Genomic DNA, 18,414 nt, shown 5'->3' on the forward strand with positions numbered 1-18,414 from the left:
CTGCTGTCTTTTCCTTTTTTTTTCCCTCTCTCTCTCTCTCACACACACCTCACTGCACACTGTCCTCCCTCCCTTTTCTTCCCTCAGCATCACCACCCACCCTCCCTTCCTCTTTCTCTCTCCCCTCCATCTCAGCCTCTCGCCCACCCCCACATGCTGGTAAACATCCACGCAGCTGCATACACACAACACAACACAACACAACACAACACAAGGGCATCAGGCGGCTTTGTGCGGCGCTACTCAACACAAATCGAAGTGTGCTTAAGGTATGACAGACGGGTTTCTGCTAGAGTGAGAAGAAATATCATTATCGCAGAGAAGCACATAAAGAAAGACTGACGGATGACTAAAATGTTAACACAGCCTGGATCTAGCCGGGGAAAATTGCTCCTTATGCACATCGCTGCCCTCTCCCCCTCCCTCAATCCCTCCCTCCCTCCCTCCCTCAACTCTGCACGAAATAAACAGTTGTGTGAAGTTATGGAAATGAGAACGGGAGAAGGAATGCATGAAACAAAGAGAAAATGCAATACTCGCGTTGTGTATTTACCTCTATAATATTCAAAATGCAACAACGAGTGGAGTACAAACCACACACACACACACACACACACACACACACACACTTCTGACATACAACAGGGGTGTGTAACACAAGTAAAGCATGAGTGAGACCAGGCAATGTCTGATCGAAGAAAATGGGCCAGTTTTGTGTGTCAATCCTTTAGGGAAACAGAGAGGATAAGAGAGAGACACACACACACAGACACGCGCACACACACAGACACGCGCACACACACAGACACACACACAAACACACGTCTTCTTTATCTCTCAGACATCTGGGTTTATTCACAACCGACAGCTCCAACTGTGTTGCGTCTGCAGCTTTTTCCTTCTCTCCATCCTCTCCCTCCCCCATCATCCTCCCCATCATCCTTCCCCTGACTCCTGTTCACCCCCTTTTTTCAATCAATAGGAATCATTCATTCAGGAACACATAGCAATCCCCTAAATCAGACACGGACGCAGATGCACACCGTCAGTCCCGAGGTATTTTCTCTGGCCTAAGCATGCTGTCAGTCAAAGTGTCAGGCGGTCGTTTGATTATCCTTCATCTATCAACTACAACTGATCTGCTGCTGCTGTCCGTCAATGTCTCTCAGCACGCTCTCTCTCCAAGCATTTCGATCAGACTCACTGATAAACAGAACAGACACGCCCGTGAAAGCGAGAAACAGACTCAGACACAAGTCAATTCTGGTCTTGGCAATGCACTGTACTTTTTGAAATTGTACCTTGGAATCTATAGTATATGCTTTACTGTAGAAGCAATATTACTAATTGAGATATTAATTTAAAGATATAGAGCTCAACTAAACTATAAGGCACTGATAGCTGTTGACAAATGAAGCAAAACTGTGTGCAGGTCAACACTACATTGGTAGGCAGAAGCAGTGTGTGCAGTGTGTGAAGCACCACGGTGTGTTTGAAGCTCCCAGATCAAAAAGCATTGTGGGTGTTTGGGCCAATCTCCAGTACCAATTACATACAAGAGGGAGGAAACAGCGGTTTTGGACAGGTGGGAGAGCTCGGCTGGCCTGAGTGAGAGAGCGCCAACTAAATCCTCAGTGCCACCAGCTTTCAAATAATGTACCAGTAAGCTCATTTTATTATGCTTACTAAATAAAATATGTGGCACAAAATGCATTCTCAACAATGAATAATAAAGGACTGCTCAACCTACGGGGCACTAAATTTGTATAATATGTGGTTTTTATGATTGATATATCAACTGATTATTGTGAATTCCAATTAAGCCAAAATAATAAAGTATTTAGTATATATGAGGATTGCAGTAAAATATTGTATTGAGCTTGACAGAATAACAGTGTTCTTGTTTTACTGCCTGAGGGGAAAAACTCCATGATTTTCAGTGAACACAACTTGTTGTTCTCTGTGTGACAGCCCCACAGCTGGTTAAGTCCCAACAGTTTGGGTGCATGAAGACGGTGTGTGGTGGACTCTTTTGCCAACACTGGAAATAAGGTGTGGCGGAACACAGCATTTACAATGTGTGAACTGGAAAGATGAATACTCCCTAAATAATTGCATTTGGCTGAACTGGTTTCAGGTTGACAAGAGGTACTGTACCCTCCTGCTTTTTCCCCTTCAACAGATAGATATTGTTGCATAAAATCTGGCAGCACACCAATTACTAAACGAAAGCCATTATTAAGCAGATTACGTTGTCCGCCCACAGTGCGTGTCTTTGTATGTGTGTGTTGGTAGATCTCGGCTAGGAGTGATGGCTTCCAACAGGCAGGTCCATCTGTCCCCGTGGAGACAGTGCCTGGTGACCGTGGGGAACCGACAGACGGTCTCCAAGGAGTAAAAGGCACACTTCAGCAGCCAGGATGTGACAGCGCTGCAGAGTACAGCTTTATTTAGCTTCTTCTGTGTGTGTAAACAGTGAAATTGAATGTGACAGAGGAGCATAGCAATGTGGCTAAATAGATACCAAAGATGACCAGGGACAGCATGCATGCTAAAAGTATAAAAACATATATGAAAAAACATACCTATATGTATGTTTCCCTTTATTAAGTCTTCCCTGGCTTTTAAAAAGCAGAGGTTAAATCTCCTCCTCCCACAATGCACACATCCATCCAGAGGAGACCCCAGCGCAGATTATCTGCCGAGCATTGTCATAGAAATAAAGGATGGTGCAATGGTGGAGATTTCTAACTCGCCCAACAGCTATGGAGGTGTGAAGACATTGGAGATCGGTGAGGGGTGAGGCTCACCTTGTCCCCTGTGCAACAAGCAGTGATTCACAGGCACACGCCTCTGGCAAGCCTAAAATGAGGGATGGTGAATCGTGGGCACCTGGCGGGCAGGCCGCTGCCCCATCATTGCTTTTGAGGAATGCAAGTGCCATTGGAACGTGCAGTCAGCAGAATTTTTAATGTGAAGTGGGCAGAAATACGACGCTTCCTGCACATATAGTTAATTGATTTCCTACTTTGGTCTGTGCAGGGACCCATCATCAACGTTTATCTCTTTCTAATGGCTGTGTACAAGACTGTCCACATTATACGGGCCTCGTGAATGTGCATGCCGGTAACTGCGAGTTTGTTTATGTGGGTTATGTAAGTTCACGTAATTGTGGGCCTATCAGTGTGTGTCCTCAAAGAACACTGGTCCGTGGAGTGCTTTTTGACAGGAGGTATTTACAAGCTGTCTGCTCACTAGCCCAACATTATGCCAATAGGAGCTATCTAGTGTGACGATGCTCCACTTGATGTTTTACCTTCTTTAAGCTGCACGTCAATGACAAAAAAAAAAGGAAAACAGACATTTCAAACCACTGTCTGTCTTCAAGGTTACAAAACATCTCTTTCAAACTGCACTTTAAGGCAATGAGAGGAAAGGCAGGCAAACAAACGTAAACAAGAGGAAATACACCCCCTTGTGCTTGAACACTGCGGCTGCTTTTTAAATAAATGCTCTTAAGATGTTTCCAAGTAGTCATGCAGATAATCTCAGGCCTTCGACATTTGTTTAGGTATTGAGATTACTATCTATTCAAAGGAGATAACGAAAGTAACTGTGCAGTGGAGGGGTTCATCAAATAAACTGACATTTGCAAAATAGTTTAACACCTCTTGCCTGTGTTAGTCCCTCAACCTGCCATTTGTCTGTCCGCTGGCTACGTGCGAGGAGAGAAAAGGTCCATCTCTCATTCTGAGAGGAGTGCAAGGCCTGATTGCCCAGCAGGGACTAATGTGCCATCGTTGATTGATGAGTCATGACGTGCGGAGAGAGAAAGTGGAAAAGAGAGAGAGAGCAAAGCATCATGGGGGTTACTGTGCCATTCTTTCGTCCTCTCTCTAATCCTCTGACATCCTTCCATCCACCATTCTCTTCCTTCACCAACTACAGCTGTCTTTCCTTCCATTTCCTGTAGATGGCTACAAGCAGCCCAAGCCCAATTTACCTTTGCATTTATTACAGCACCTGCCAGGCTTTACAAACAGGTAAAAAAAAAGAAAAAACGTAGAAAGACACTGCATCCATGCTGAGACAAATTGGGCTTAATTTTTCTTCAGCTGACTAATGACATGAACTGCTGGGCTATTGGAGGCTGTGTCTCAGAAATTTGACACCCAAACAGGTTTTCGTTGACAAAAAGGTTGTACAGCAGGTGTATGCGTCCCTATGGACCCTGTTACACTTACACCTTTTAAAAGGGAACAGGGGAGAGGAAATAAGCGTCTGTCCAATGGCAAGACACCAGGGGCCAAAAATGAATTATGTCAGCGCATCAGTGAGGGCAGGAGAAGACCGGCATGGGGAAATGAGCACATTAGAGCAGTGTAATTAGACAAATGAAAGAACAATGTACCACGAAACACAGAGCTGATTCAAGTACCGTAATAAATCATGCGGGTGTGCTTATAGGCAGTACTGTATATCTCAGTACAAAAATGTCTTGTGTGCATAAACTGTCAAAGTCTCATTACCTGACATTCTGACCTGTGGGTGGTTCTTCCTCTGTATGTATTAACTGGACCAAAAAGGGTCAAAAAAATTCATCATAGCTATCGTAGCTTGCTCATACAAAGAATATGAAAGACCCTAAAAAACCCTCAAATGAGATTCACATTGCCGGGTTTTCACAATGAGATCCATGAATCGCAGGTTCTTTACCTCAACGTTCAGCACACTGCCGCTTGTGTGTCATAGAAACACATGCTCCCATTTTCACACCTGCTGACTTGGGGACATGCTCATACATAGTGAGAATGACAGAGTGAAAAGGGAGAGTGTGCATCTTCGTGTGTGGGCCGCAGGGATTGGCTCCCATCTTCATGTGGGCGAGAGGGGGTGAATCTACATACTGACAGTGGGGGAATGGAAACAGAAAAGGGGGATGGAGGGTTGGAGGAGGGGTGGACCTGCACCAATTAAGATCAGGCTCGTTCTGCCTGGAATCCATAATTGGATGCATGACTGTTTGTGTTTGAGACTGACATCAAGTGTGTGTGGATGCGTGTGTGTGTGTATGTGTGTGTGTGTCTGTACATGCACCAGTGGAAGAAGAGATTCTTGATAGATGGAAGGAGAGTGGGAGTAAAGAGAGCACAGGAGAGAAAAAGATCTATGTGTATGATAAGCAAAGCTGACATCAGGACCCTAATTAGAGGCCAGTGTGCCTTGCTGCTACTGGTGGAGAGAGCCGGAGTGAGAAAAAACCGAGGAGAGTGAGAGCAGGAGAGTAATTAAGGCACCGTATCTCAAACTTTATGTTCACATGAGTGCGGCTGTGTGTGTATATGTCAGACATGTAGGAATGATGCAGTGTGATGTAAACAGATTCTTTATTCAACATGGGGAAATCTGAAGGAAAATGTGTAGGAATTCAGTATGAGGACAAAATAGAAACTGATACGCACATAGTGTATGTCCATAAAGGGTTGATGGAGCAAAGGCATCTGATCTTTTTCCTTAAATAATTCATTCACTAAATTAATTCTTATTTTATTTATTTGTAATGCCACATATGGTCTATCTAAAGTATTTGTATTTGCATATAGAGTACTGTATACACTGCATTGATCTAGATAAAGATAATACTAAAACAATGAGTAGATTAATCAATTAGTGGAGAAGTCCATCATTGTTTAAGTTATTTATCAAGAAGAACCACCAATTACTCTCTGGTCCCAGCTTCTCCAATTTGATAAATGTGATCATTTGCTGCTTTATGTGTGTTTTATATAATTGGAAACTAAATAGTTGTTGGACAAAACAAAACATTTGAAGATGTCTTCCTTGACTCTGGCATTTTTCACTTTCTCTACATTTTACAATAATTTGATTTATAGAAACAAAACAAAAATATGAATCAATAATAGAAATAATCATTAGTTGCAGCCCTAGATCAAATACAATTGTGGTTGTTCATATTGACAACAATTCATTAATGAATGAACGATGAATTAATTCTCAAATATGCACACAATTCACATCTATGTCCAGGCTAGATGGGGCTGGGTTTTATTCAGAAATATTCAATACTACTACAAGAGCCTTACCTAAATAACATACAATTTATGCATGTGATGCCAGGTTGTAGGACTTGACAGCTTTTAATACATAGAGTGCTGTGGACACATTCTTGCTTGGTATCTAAAAAACATGGAGGTTTGATTCCGAGCCCTAGTGCGGGACAAATAAAAAAAGAAGTATACACTGCACTAGTCCAATTTGTAATTTGGCTCACTAATTACTGCCTGTGTTGTGATGTTGGAGCCATTAGGCTCTTCATCAGAAAGGATCTTTGTAAAACATACAGAAGCCAGCACTTGGTACTTAAATGTGCAGATGAGAGAAGTGCAGTGAGCAGACTTCTGTTCTATTATTAATCTGCATGAAGCACCAGAAGGGCAGGTCCTGCTGTAAGACACTACGTATTAAATTGGCTTTCACATTTGTTTCCTGTGTTTGTGCGTTCCTCTGCTGACCGGCATACTTTGTACTAAACTGCCTTCTGTTTTATTGACAGCCCATTCGGCCCTTGCCCATGATTAGGCTGTATGACTTCATGAGCTTGTCTACACTAGCAAGATGAAGAAAAGCTACTCATTAGCAAAAGCCAGTGAAGGTGAGTGGAACGGTTTGGTCTGTGTGCGACTGGAGTGTGGATGTGTGTCAAGAAGCGAGACTAAGAGAGAGTGACAACATGGAGAAAGAGACAGAGCTACAAATTAAGACAGATCTAGAGAGAAACACTACAATGACGACTTGGCCGCCATTCATCTGACCAATTTCCGTCAACAGTTCTGAGCACTTAACCCTACAGAGGAGATAAAATGCACGTGTGCACACAAAAAACCTTTTAGTTACTTGAATTAATAAGCCCCAAAGCAAGCTATGGACAGTCTGACAGAGAAAATAGTCCAATTACTTGTATCACACAGTGCGTTTAGAGCTCTGGAGGTCTGCAAGTCTGAGGGGGATTGGAGGGAAAATACCAAAATTCAATCATTTCAGTTTTATCCTGCATTCACAGTTGCTTTGATTCCATTTAGTTCTTCTGTGCGACAATCTGTGTTCAATCAGAAACCATGACAAAACCTGGGTGGCAAACGTTGATTAGAAGCATTCACCAACGCTAAAAATGTAAATGACTTCAGCTCATACCAAGCAAGATAGCCAGGTGGGTGGATAAAAGGTATAAAGTGACTCGCCTTGACATGGGAATACACTAAAAGCCTAAAATAAACTACACATGTTTGTCAACCAACAGACACAGCAGACTGAAGCAGAGGGGAGTGAATAAGAACCTGGGCAGAGAGAGTAACTGAGTATGAGACAGTACACATTCAGACTCTCAGACCAGAAACACCAACTAAACCCATCTGTCCCATGTTTACCCTTTTCTCATAGTTCCTTCATCTCCCCTTTAAACCTTTCCTTCTCTCTGGCTCCTTTCAATTTCAAGACCGCTATAATCCTCTGCCTGTCAATGCTATTCAGTGTAAACATCTCACTCTCCTTTCTCACTTCTCTTTCAGCAAATTCCTCAAATGTTTCAAATTGCCATATGATATTTATCTTATCTTCTTTGCAATCTCTTCTTTGCTTCCAACCATTTACATTAATAAATGTGTGTCAATAAAAGAGCTTTCTGTAAGCTGGGGCAGCCTGTGAGGCAGAAGCCTATTATTTTTTGTCAACAGCATCGAACAGATTCATTGAAAAGGTTTTGGTTTGTTTCGCGATACTTCAACATAAGGGCACATAAATCAGAAACCTCCCTATAACTAAGTGTGTCTAGCGCTTTACAATACCAATGACAAGTTCACTGAGATAATAAGCATGCATACAGTAAGGAGGGATCAGCCTCCACTCACCTCTCTGCACCAGCATGGTGACCTCGCTGCCTTTGGGACACTTGCTGAGCAGGTCGACCACCTGGTTGTGGGACATGCTCTGTACGTTTCTCTTGTTCACCTCCACGATGATGTCACCCTCTTTGAGGCCGCGGCAGCGCGGGTAGTCCACGATCTGCTTCACTCTCTGCCCTCCGCCTCCGGGACTGTCGGCGATGGTGAAGCCGAAGCCCTTGTCTCCTTTCTCCATGTGTACGGTGATGAGCTCCGGTTGTGTTGCGATGGATGAGGCCAGGGTGACCACGTCGCTGGGGTAACCGTGCTGGGACGAGGTATCGGAGGCCACCTCTGCCGAGGGGCTGTGGGGTCGGGGCAGGCCGTTGAGGGGTGCTCCTCCGTTGGTCGAGCCGTTGTTAGTGTTCTGACTGCTGTGGCTGGACGGCGAGTCGTAGCTGTTGGAGGCCTCCTGGCCGTTGACAATGATGGGCTCCTTGTTTTCAAGAATGGCCACTGAGGTTACCAGGCTAGTGTTTGGGTCATCGGGGTCAAAGGGCAGTGGGTAGCCGCGGCACAGCTCCAAGTTGACCATAGAGCCAATTGGGATGGACTGGAAGATCTTTACAACTTGGGCATGGGTGTAGCCTAGCACACATGTGTCGTTGACGCTCACGATCACATCACCTTAGGGGTAGAGAAGAGGGAGAAGTTTTATTTTGTATCCAAGGAATGCATTTGTCAAAAAGCTTTTATTTGATACAAAATTGTAGCTTCCTTACTTATACACTATCAGCATGCTAAAGCAATATTTAAAAGCAGCATTTCTTCTTTCTAAACTTTAATAAATGTAGTCCACCAACCTGTCTCCATTTTTCCATCGAGGGCAGCAGGTCCATCCAGGACCAGGCTCTTGATCTGCAGGAACTCGTCTGGCTCGTCGCCTCCAACAACAGTGAAACCGAACCCCCGACGACTCTTTTTCAGCTTGGTATTAATGAAAGTCCCTTTCAGTTCAGATCGGTTCCGAGTAAAGAAAGGCTTCCCTCCTGAACACACAAACAGATAATTACTTTTAGATCTTTCTGATATACATATGGAACAGCACACACTGAACAAAGCAGCTTTGGGTTCTGTTTGCACGTCACCAAAAATGCTAAAAATGTTCTTGGTCTGGTGATATAATCTGGGTTTCAGTAAAATGCTTTTGCTCACTGGCATGAAAAGAGTACGCCTCAAAAAAATATGAACACTTTATCATTAATTTATACGCAACTAACCTCAACTCTTAGTGATCAGTGCAAACACGAACAATGAGTGGAAAGGCAATTGATGGTATATACTGTATATATATTAGTGATGTCACGATTCTCCAAATCGACGATTCGATTGGACTTTTGATTTTAAAAGGTCACGATTCTAATCGATTTTAACATTTTTTTACAACAGGGATGTCAATGCCACAATAAGAGCCACTAGATAGCAGAAGAGTACTGCAATGAGTTTCTGTTTTTCTTAGATAGAATAGATCTTTACTGTCATTGTTTTCAACAGCGAATTACAGTTTAACACCTCTCAATATGACAGTTAAATAGCAAACAAACAGAAATATAACATGCAAATAGTAAAATATGAAATAAAATAGAAACACGATGAGGTGGCACTATATACATAATGTTATTGCACTTCTAGTTTTTGGGGTTTATCGCACACAAGTCTTTATAAGATAAGATAAACTTTATTAATTCTACACTGGGAAGGAGGTGGAGAGAAGGGTTTGTGCTTTTGACTGCCTGGGGGAAAAAGCTGTTTTTTAGTCTGTTGGTTCTGGATCTGATTGTCCTGCAGGGTGATGTCCAGGGTGAGCGGGGGTTCTTTATGATACAGCTGGCTTTCTTTTGGAGTCGGCCAGTGTATAGGTTATGTCTCGGGGAAATGTAGAGTGAATGTCGAGGGCAAAGTGCTCGGTGCGCTTGGATCTTCTGAAATCCACAATTACCTCCTTAGTTTTTGTGGTGGTTAAGTCCAGGTTATTGTGGGAGCGCAATTGAATGCACCATTAGTTTAATGACGTGTACCTAAAGTCACCATGCATGCTACCAGCCAGTAAGCTACACTGTGTCTGTTGTATTTTCTTTCTTCGGACATGCGCAAGTAGACAGAGGTGGAGAGAGGAAAAATATTGGGGTAGTCGCCGATCCTGCTTCTGAGTTCAATAGTGAAAAGTCAGTATTTGTCATTCTTAACGCATGAAGGTTACATGATAAAAGCATTTGTATGAGAGAGGGTTCTGCCTCGGTGAACGGCTCTTGCCAACAAGATATCTCTGTCATTCAACACCGGTTGTGAGGGTTTAATTAACACGGAGATATGGAACACATTTCACAGTAGTGAGAACAATCTAAACCCAATTAATCAGTCATCCTTGTTCTTCTTGCTTTCTCTACCTCATTATCTGGCATTAAGGATTAAATGAAGAGAGATATGAGATGGAATCAATCTAAATTAAAAACTTGAGTGAGGAATTCATCCACCGTCTTCACCGTCGAGAATGTGAGGAATTGGCAACTGCCGTTGAATACAAGGACTAGCTGAGCTCTAACGGTTTATTGATACAAATAGTTTAAGCGATATTCACTGAAAAATGCATCACCCATGGAGTCAGTTAGTGTCCTTGTGTTGGTGTTTTTTGCGGCATGTGTGTCTGTGTAGTAGAGTAAGAAAACTGAGAACATAGATGGTGGCTTTATCCACGAGGGATCCAGAGATGTATGAACAGACCAGGAAGCAAGAGAAATATGAATGGGGGAGTTGGATAAAGAGATTTCAAATGACGCCTTTCTCTGAAAGAATATCAAGGTCGAGGACAGTACAAAGTAGCGAGAGACAGATAGTAAGATAGATGGACAGAAAGATGGACAAAACCCGCAACTGAACCAGAGCAGAGAATGGCGGGAGACAACACAAAAGCCAGCAAGACGCCAAATGTGATCTATAACATAAAGAGACTGATGAGGGAAAAGGAAAATACGTCCCACAGAGCAGCAAGGGAGAGTAAGAGGTAAAGACGGGGTGAGGCAGTTAATTCTCTGCCATGGCTGTGCTAATTAGAAAAGCTGCTAGTGGGAGGCTGGTATAAAAGGAGCTGGCAGGCAGGAGAAAGAAAGACAGTAATGGCTAGACACTGTGTCTGTAGGTGTGTGTATCGCTAAATGGTGGTTGAAATCAGGACATTATTTGATCCAGACAATGGAACAACTTAACAGAGGTTCCATGAGAAGCAACATGTGGCCACAGTAAACACAGAGGGGGCACGTATATAAAATAAAGCTGTACTTAGCAGAGTCATATTCGGTTTGTTGGTTATGAAAATATAAACACTGCCTTGAGCACTCTCTTGGAAAAATGTAGTCTACTGTACATACCAGATGAGTAGAATTGTATTTGACTTATTAAGAATTTATAACGAAATATATACAGAGAGCAGCTTTATAGTGTCAATTCATAACTGGGCCTCCATCTCGAAAAATCAAACACGGCCTGAGGCTCAGGAAAACAAACTACACCCTAAGTCATAATAAGTCGCTCTGGGTAACACAGCCTAGAAACAGAAAGGTAATGACTAATCCTGTTTCACGCTTTAGTTCTATAGAGATGTGAACTTACGTTTTTGCCCCATCGCGTTGGGCACTGGAGGTCCTGTCTTAGGGTCCCTGTAGGTCTCCTGGTTGGCAGCATAGCTGGCCAGTGGGGCCCCTGCTAACACAGAATCCTCGATCCATTCTGCAACAGCAAGAGGCACATTTTCTCTAGATGGGGTCTAGACAGTTGCATAGCAGCCCTACTGTGTGTGTTTGGGAAAAAAGCATTTTGCTTTCGATGACACTAGAGGAACTGATACATTTCCTGGTATGGTGTCTGCCTGATATCTAGTCACAAAACCTTCCCACAGAGCAACATGTGAATGGAAGTGGTTAAAAAAAACGCTTGACTACCAAGATATCATGTTAAACCTACACTAGAGCTTCAGATAACATGTAACCTCAGGTTAAATAAGTCGCACAAACTTCATGAAGCTTTTAACACTGTTTCTCATCTCCCTATTGAATAAAAATGGAGGTGTGTAAAAATAGAGCGACCCATTTCCTTACAATGGCTACTGCTTTGATTAATCACCTTGTTACGGCATCACAGCACTGATCAGACTACAACCCTTCATTAATATTCTTAACAGTGAGATAGAATCAATGCAGAAGAGGAAAAAAATGGGTGAAAATCCCGTTTGAAGGTTTTGAGTTCTTTGGAAGAGAGATTGAGTTTTCAGACGGGGGGAAAATCAGCAGGTAATCGAGTGGAATCGAATGATTTCTGCTGACTGAGCAGAAGGTGGCGCGCGACAGGAGAGTTCCCACATGGGCCGGCCTGCATTTACCATTAATCTCTCTTCTAGGGCGTCCTGTAAATGCATACGATTTAAAGTGCTCATATTATGCTCATTTTCAGGTTCATAATTGTATTTAGAGGTTATATCAGAATAGGTTTACATGGTTTAAAATATATTTTTATATTTTTGTTGCTACAGCTCCTCTTTTCACCCTGTGGGTTGAGCTCTTTGTTTTAGCTACAGAGTGAGGCATCATACTTTTATTCCATCTTTGTTGGGAGTCGCACATGCGCAGTAACTAGGTAAGGACTACTAGCCAGTCAGAAGCAGTGTATGCGTGCCACGCTAGCAGCTAGGCGAGCATTATAACGTGTGTTACAAAAAGTGACGCACGTTCGTCACGGAAGTAAAGGCTGGACTACAATAGAGCTGTTTGGAGCAGTTTGTGAAAAGTGTTTTCTGTTGGAGATGGTATGTCCCTTTGGGGTGGACTTTGGGCTTTTTCACTTTGTAAACCTATAACGTGCACAAAAAAATAACAATATAGGAAAGGGAAAAAGCCAAAAAGCATAATATGAGCACTTTAAGACAGGAAGCAAGAGCAACCTATGGTTACCTATTAGTTGTGTTTTGGCAGCTGTGTGAGCTAAATCATCCCTGTTATTACTGGTAGCACTCAGTGCTTTCTTAAGAGACACAAATTAGCAAAGAAACACCCTTTAGCAGGCAGGTCCTTTTCAGTTGAAGACGAACTTACCGGTCTTCACCCAAGAAAAAAAAAAGCTTTCAAGTTATTACCACAAACAAGTGTCCGAAAGCAGAAAACATAAATTAAATTGAAAAAGGCTGCGGTGTACAGCCACAAATAATAGTTATGCCTTTATGGAAGGGCACTTAGCAAATCATAAGGCAGTAGCAGGCGACAAGTAATACTGTAGCAATAGTTGCTATAAAGACACAATCTCACACACACACACACTTACAAAGACATATGCAGACAACTCAATCGCACACATGAATATAAAGAAAGGAAATGACGCCCTTGGTGGGGGCTTGTGAACGAACCTCGGATGTAGCGCTCACCTTCAGGTGGCTGCTGGCTTTGGGGCTGAGGCTGCTGAGGCTGCTGCTGTTCCAGCTGCCTGCGCCTCTTAGCCTCCAACACTGGATTCTCATACTGGGTCTTCCTGTTGATATGACTTTGGGACAGCGGAAGGATGAGTGAGTGGATGGAGGTTGAGGAATAAGAAATGAAGGACAGGAGGAATGAATAATAGGAACAGAAAATAAGAATAGAAAACAGGATGTAGGACAAGAAGTAAATATCAGCAGGAAAGTGGAGCGCAGCAGGGAGGGAAAACGGACACAGAGGAGAGGATAAGGCAATACAAAAGAGAGATAGGGTCAAAGAGAGGGAGGGGACACATGGTGATAAGCTCTGATTAATACACAGTGGCACAGTACACATGTATCCATCCATACTCACACAGGAACCCCTCTGAGACACATGCGTGACACAATCCCGCCCACAAATCACATCAAATAAATTTGATGACGACTTAATTCAGAGAAGCTAAAAACATCTTTCAAATCACAGACCAACCCTGGGAGGTTTCCACTAACCTATCAGCACCGGAAAATTACACCTGAAAGCACACACACATTGTACTGCAAATGAAGGAAACGGTGAATAATGTATATTAGGATAACATAAATATTGCAGGGACAAAGAGGGTAAGAAATTGAAATGCCACAGCATTGAGCCCCCAGGTGCTGCTTTGAACAACATCAAAAACGCATGAAACACATTTGTATTAATGCTGAAGCCCAGGGGCTTCACACAAAATTAGATGCACACATATGCACGCACGCACCCGCATGTTTTCCCAAATGGAAATGACACGAACAAAATGGCCTACATTTTCAAATACACAAAAGACCAAAATAGATGCCGCGAAATCTAGCTGTGACGTCTTAAAGCAGAACTGTACATCCATTAGAGCAGCTCCTTCTTACAGTAAGGTCCACAGTTTCTTTTCTTAGAATGAAAATGTATTAAAGCATTTCTATTAATTTTTTTTTTCCTTTCTGCATGTGCAGTGTCAGCATGTGCATTTGCATAGGAGTTTTCTTGTGTGGTGTTGGATTCTTTTACATACTGTACATCACTTACTCAACATAGTAGACCCCATACACTGGATCGTCTATTTTCTCCCATCCTTGTGGAAGTTCTAAAAATAAAAAAAAAGAGAGAGAGAGAGTGAGCGAGACAGAGTAAACAAGGAAAACTCAAGGCTGTGAAGTTGCAGGCAATGTATTGAGCCATTAGAGGGGAGGCCAGTAGAGACCTTTTGCCTCTTTATTGTGTCAGTCAGTCTCCAGGGCCAGAGGGAATCAACATCTTCACAGCCCCATCCCTCCCCCTCCCCCCCTTCCTTGTCCCCTCACACTGCTGACATTTCCACACATCAGATAACAACAGAGCAAGACCCCCTTGGGTGGGAATGGATGAATGAATGAATGGAGGAATGGAGATATGAAAGGAGGTGGGAGAAAGGAATGCTGATGGGGTCAGAGAGAGAATGAGAAGAAAAAAAAGCAAGGAAGGACATACAGGTGAAGGTAAAAAAGAGGGGGAACTTGAGGAGAGCAGGGAGTAGGCACAATCAAGGCTTTGAAACCATTGTACAAAAACACAAAAAAATACTTGATTTGAAAAGACCTGAGTCTGACAATGTGCAGGGAAAAGTGAGAAAATTATTGGATGTTTTTTCTTTCTCTTCTTACATGACATATAACCTCATACCAATGACAAACAGTCCATAGATTATGAAAAATACACACATTTCTAATTAATTTGATTCCTATAATAGTGAAAAGATACCTGCCCGTGGTTAAACACAATGGTAGTGTGACTGGGGTCTCTCTGTCTCCTAAAGTTTGTGTCTTTCATTTTTTACGAGTCACCTTTCGTGGACTAAAAGACTGCAACTTGATTCGAGTGAAAACCTGCTTCATTTGAGGAGATGACATTGAAAGTGGCTGCCTACTCACAGTGATGCTAGCACACATCTGCAGACACTTTTACAGACAGTACATGTGAACTTCGTCGTAATCCACGCTAATTGGGAAAATGTGTGACTACGACTGGGCCCACTTCAACAGCAAGATTGCACCATCGGGCAATATGTAATTGCCCGATGGTGCAATCTTGCTGTATTTCCACAGTGTTTGCCAGTGAAAGTGATGCCGTTATCTCCAAGAGAGCCATCTGATTACAGCAGCATTGATTATTGGCTGGCCTCCACATAGATAATGTCAGAGCCTTTTAATTGGCTACAAACACAGATTGTCCAATAATCATCTCCTGTAATGCATCAGTTTTACATATCACTACCCTCAGCCAATTTAGCCTCACCCTGTATAGATGGTAATTACAATCATCCAACTTGGAGAGCCACCCTCTGCTTTCTAAAGACGAAGTCTCTTGGTTGGAGTGGAGTCAAAGCAGATGCAAAAAAAAAAAATGAAAAAAATGAAAAGCCAGATGGGAATGTTTCAATTGTATGTACATGACACTACAGATTACAATTTGTCAGACCAGGTAGCCATGACTTGTCAGCTAAATAGATTTATTGCAACCACAGACAAAAATCTGCAATCTGAGTCGTCAATTTAAGTCTTGCAAGCAACTCGAGTTACTCCAATTCCACATTATTTACAGCTGCTAAATGCAGCTAACACAAAAGCACATGCAGCTAAAAAGAATGCAAAGGTTACAGTGACAGTATCGTTCTACAGGGTGAGCCCACAAAGTAGGCATGGTGAATTAGCCTTCAGATTTTTGAACTGGAACATTAAATGGAATGCGGTGCTGCGTCGCCTCGCACAAAATTTTAATCACCCACTTGATTTCACACTGCACTAGTTCTGCTCCTGGAGGAGCACCGGTGTGTGATTGCGCGTGTGTGTGTGTGTGTGTGTGTGAGAAAGTGGAGAAAGGACATAACCATCTTAACAATACATACATTTCTGTGATTGGAAACCCAAATGAGAAAGACAAAGAGAGAGAAATATGTCACTCATTAAGCCGTGTTTTTTCACACTGTGTCCCTCTTCCCACATCCCACCTTCCAGAATTTAAGTGGGAGTCAAGCATGATGAATTACATGTTCAACTATCTGCATCTTTATTTTTTGGGATGCTGTGCTGCGACTGATTTCTCTTGAGTAAGCATGTACCACAGAGGCACAGTATGTGTGTCTGTGTGTGCTCATAAAATGCTCAAGTCTGCTCCTCCTCAGAGAGTTGAAGTTAATTGCGTTCCTTTTCCCACCTCTATTGGATTTTGCTGATCAATATTTATTGAACATATTCATCCAGTCGAGGGCTGTCTTATGGTCTGATCTGATGGTTATAACATGAGGGCTGTTTAAGATGCTTAACAAAGGGAGCTGCTGACGAGACTGAAGATCTCTAGATGGCGGGTTCGCCTTTACGGTGTGTCGTCAACTTCTTCTGTCTGTTCTGTATTTATTGTTGTTGCTATAAACAGCTGCCTGCTGCTGGAAATAAGAGCTACAAAGAGGCTAAAAGCAGTGGGATAGTTCTCTGTGGGTGACCCTTTTCATATGACATTTAGTTATTTGACTCAATGTTAATATAAAAAAAATATTGATTAATGCAGCTTTAGCAGATGATTAAAAACCATATCTGATTCTGATACTTAAAATAGGGTTCCTGAATAAGTCCCTGACGCTGGGGCAAATCCAAACCTTTCAAATCCTTTTTCAACAAAACTGAAACTTGTTACAAATCAAGCTCAAAGAAGAACTTTCATTCTTTCACTTGTCAATACACATTCAGTGTTATTCCAAATTCTATAAAAAGACAAGAGGATAATATGAAATGTGTGTATGTATTCATCATTTTTTGCCCCTGTGTTATTAACATACTTTCAGGTCAAAACACGGTCATCATAAAGGGCTACTACAATCATTAATCAGATAGCTCCCCTAATAGAATGACATAATTCATTACCCGTGCATAACAGTGCAGGGAGCAGTCTCCAGACACCATTTATCCTGCACAAGTGGCCGTGCTGCTTTGTCTGATAGGCTAGTTAGGGTGTTGATGGGCCTCAGGAAAAAAAGGCATGTTGCTGTCTGGCTCAGACAGACACCCATTAGGAAATCATCATTGTAACAATCTTCCTCGGATCAGCCCTTGTCTCTTATGTATGAGTGTCTGGTTTGCTGGTGACAGCTGTGTTCGAGGCTGGCTTTCTGATCACACACAGCGTGAGTTGGTTAAAAGCTACATACTGAGAGTAGGCTTGGTTAAGGTCAAATGTCTGTCAGCGTGGCATAATGTGTCATTTATAGATGCGTCACTGTCACAGTCAGTCATAGTTTACTCATTTTCTAAATTCAGCCGAAACCTTTTGAATTGTGACAATGAATCAGATGTGTGCGAACTCATGGTGACACTGGCGGTGGGATGGTGAATGTATTTGTGTACCAGCAGAGAGGTGTAAAAGATGAAAGAAGATCTTACCGAGATCATTGTCCAGCTCCTCTGTGTGTACCCCTTCTACTCAGCAGGTTGGACAGCACAGCAGCACAGGATCGTTGTTAAATGGAAAGAGAAGGGGGGCAGATGGGGGCGGAAAGGTGCACATCTGTGAGTCACTCAACTACATCTGAGAGTTATTCAAGCCAGAGCCTTGTGACAAAAATATAATGTGACAAATATAATGTGACAAAAATCTCAAGGCATGTTTTCCCCCAAATTACTGGATCTCTGGGTGTGGTTTTGAGTTGGGGTTTCATTTTAACCTAAATAATAACAGAAAATTCCAGCTAATGAAATGATGACAACTGTTATCCCTAAGGTGGTCAGAATTTTAAACTTCAAAACAAAAAATACAAAAAGAAAAAATGTTTTAGCCTAAAAAATTGGATAATTATTTTCTCTTTTGTCTATTCATTAACAACCCACACACAGTGCTGGTACAGGAAAAGTCACAGAACACATACCAAGATGTTTGCAATAATGTTAATAACATTACTAACTATTACAAATCCTAAATGTTTTTAGATCTAATCGGTTTAAAACGCGTAGTATCGGAAA

The 18,414-nt window shown here is 42.4% G+C and overlaps 1 protein-coding gene across 6 annotated transcripts in view; it reads right to left on the minus strand.

Moving 5' to 3' along the window:
• The window catches only part of magi1b (membrane associated guanylate kinase, WW and PDZ domain containing 1b), a 151,407-nt gene that overhangs the window by 23,660 nt on the left and 109,333 nt on the right, over positions 1-18,414 (minus strand). For 5 of the 6 annotated variants that reach the window (XM_028575253.1, XM_028575251.1, XM_028575248.1 and 2 more), the window contains exons 7-12: positions 17,839-17,874; positions 14,456-14,513; positions 13,348-13,481; positions 11,565-11,681; positions 8,762-8,947; positions 7,926-8,585 (exon numbers count right to left, since the gene is read on the minus strand). In XM_028575253.1, the coding sequence (XP_028431054.1) occupies positions 7,926-8,585; positions 8,762-8,947; positions 11,565-11,681; positions 13,348-13,481; positions 14,456-14,513; positions 17,839-17,874 (1,191 nt within the window). The remainder of the gene's footprint in view (positions 1-7,925; positions 8,586-8,761; positions 8,948-11,564; positions 11,682-13,347; positions 13,482-14,455; positions 14,514-17,838; positions 17,875-18,414) is intronic. The other variant, XM_028575252.1, reaches the window with a different exon arrangement.

This window comes from Perca flavescens, chromosome 4 (genome assembly GCF_004354835.1).
Source record: "Perca flavescens isolate YP-PL-M2 chromosome 4, PFLA_1.0, whole genome shotgun sequence".
In the NCBI taxonomy this organism is placed as follows: Eukaryota; Metazoa; Chordata; class Actinopteri; order Perciformes; family Percidae; genus Perca; species Perca flavescens.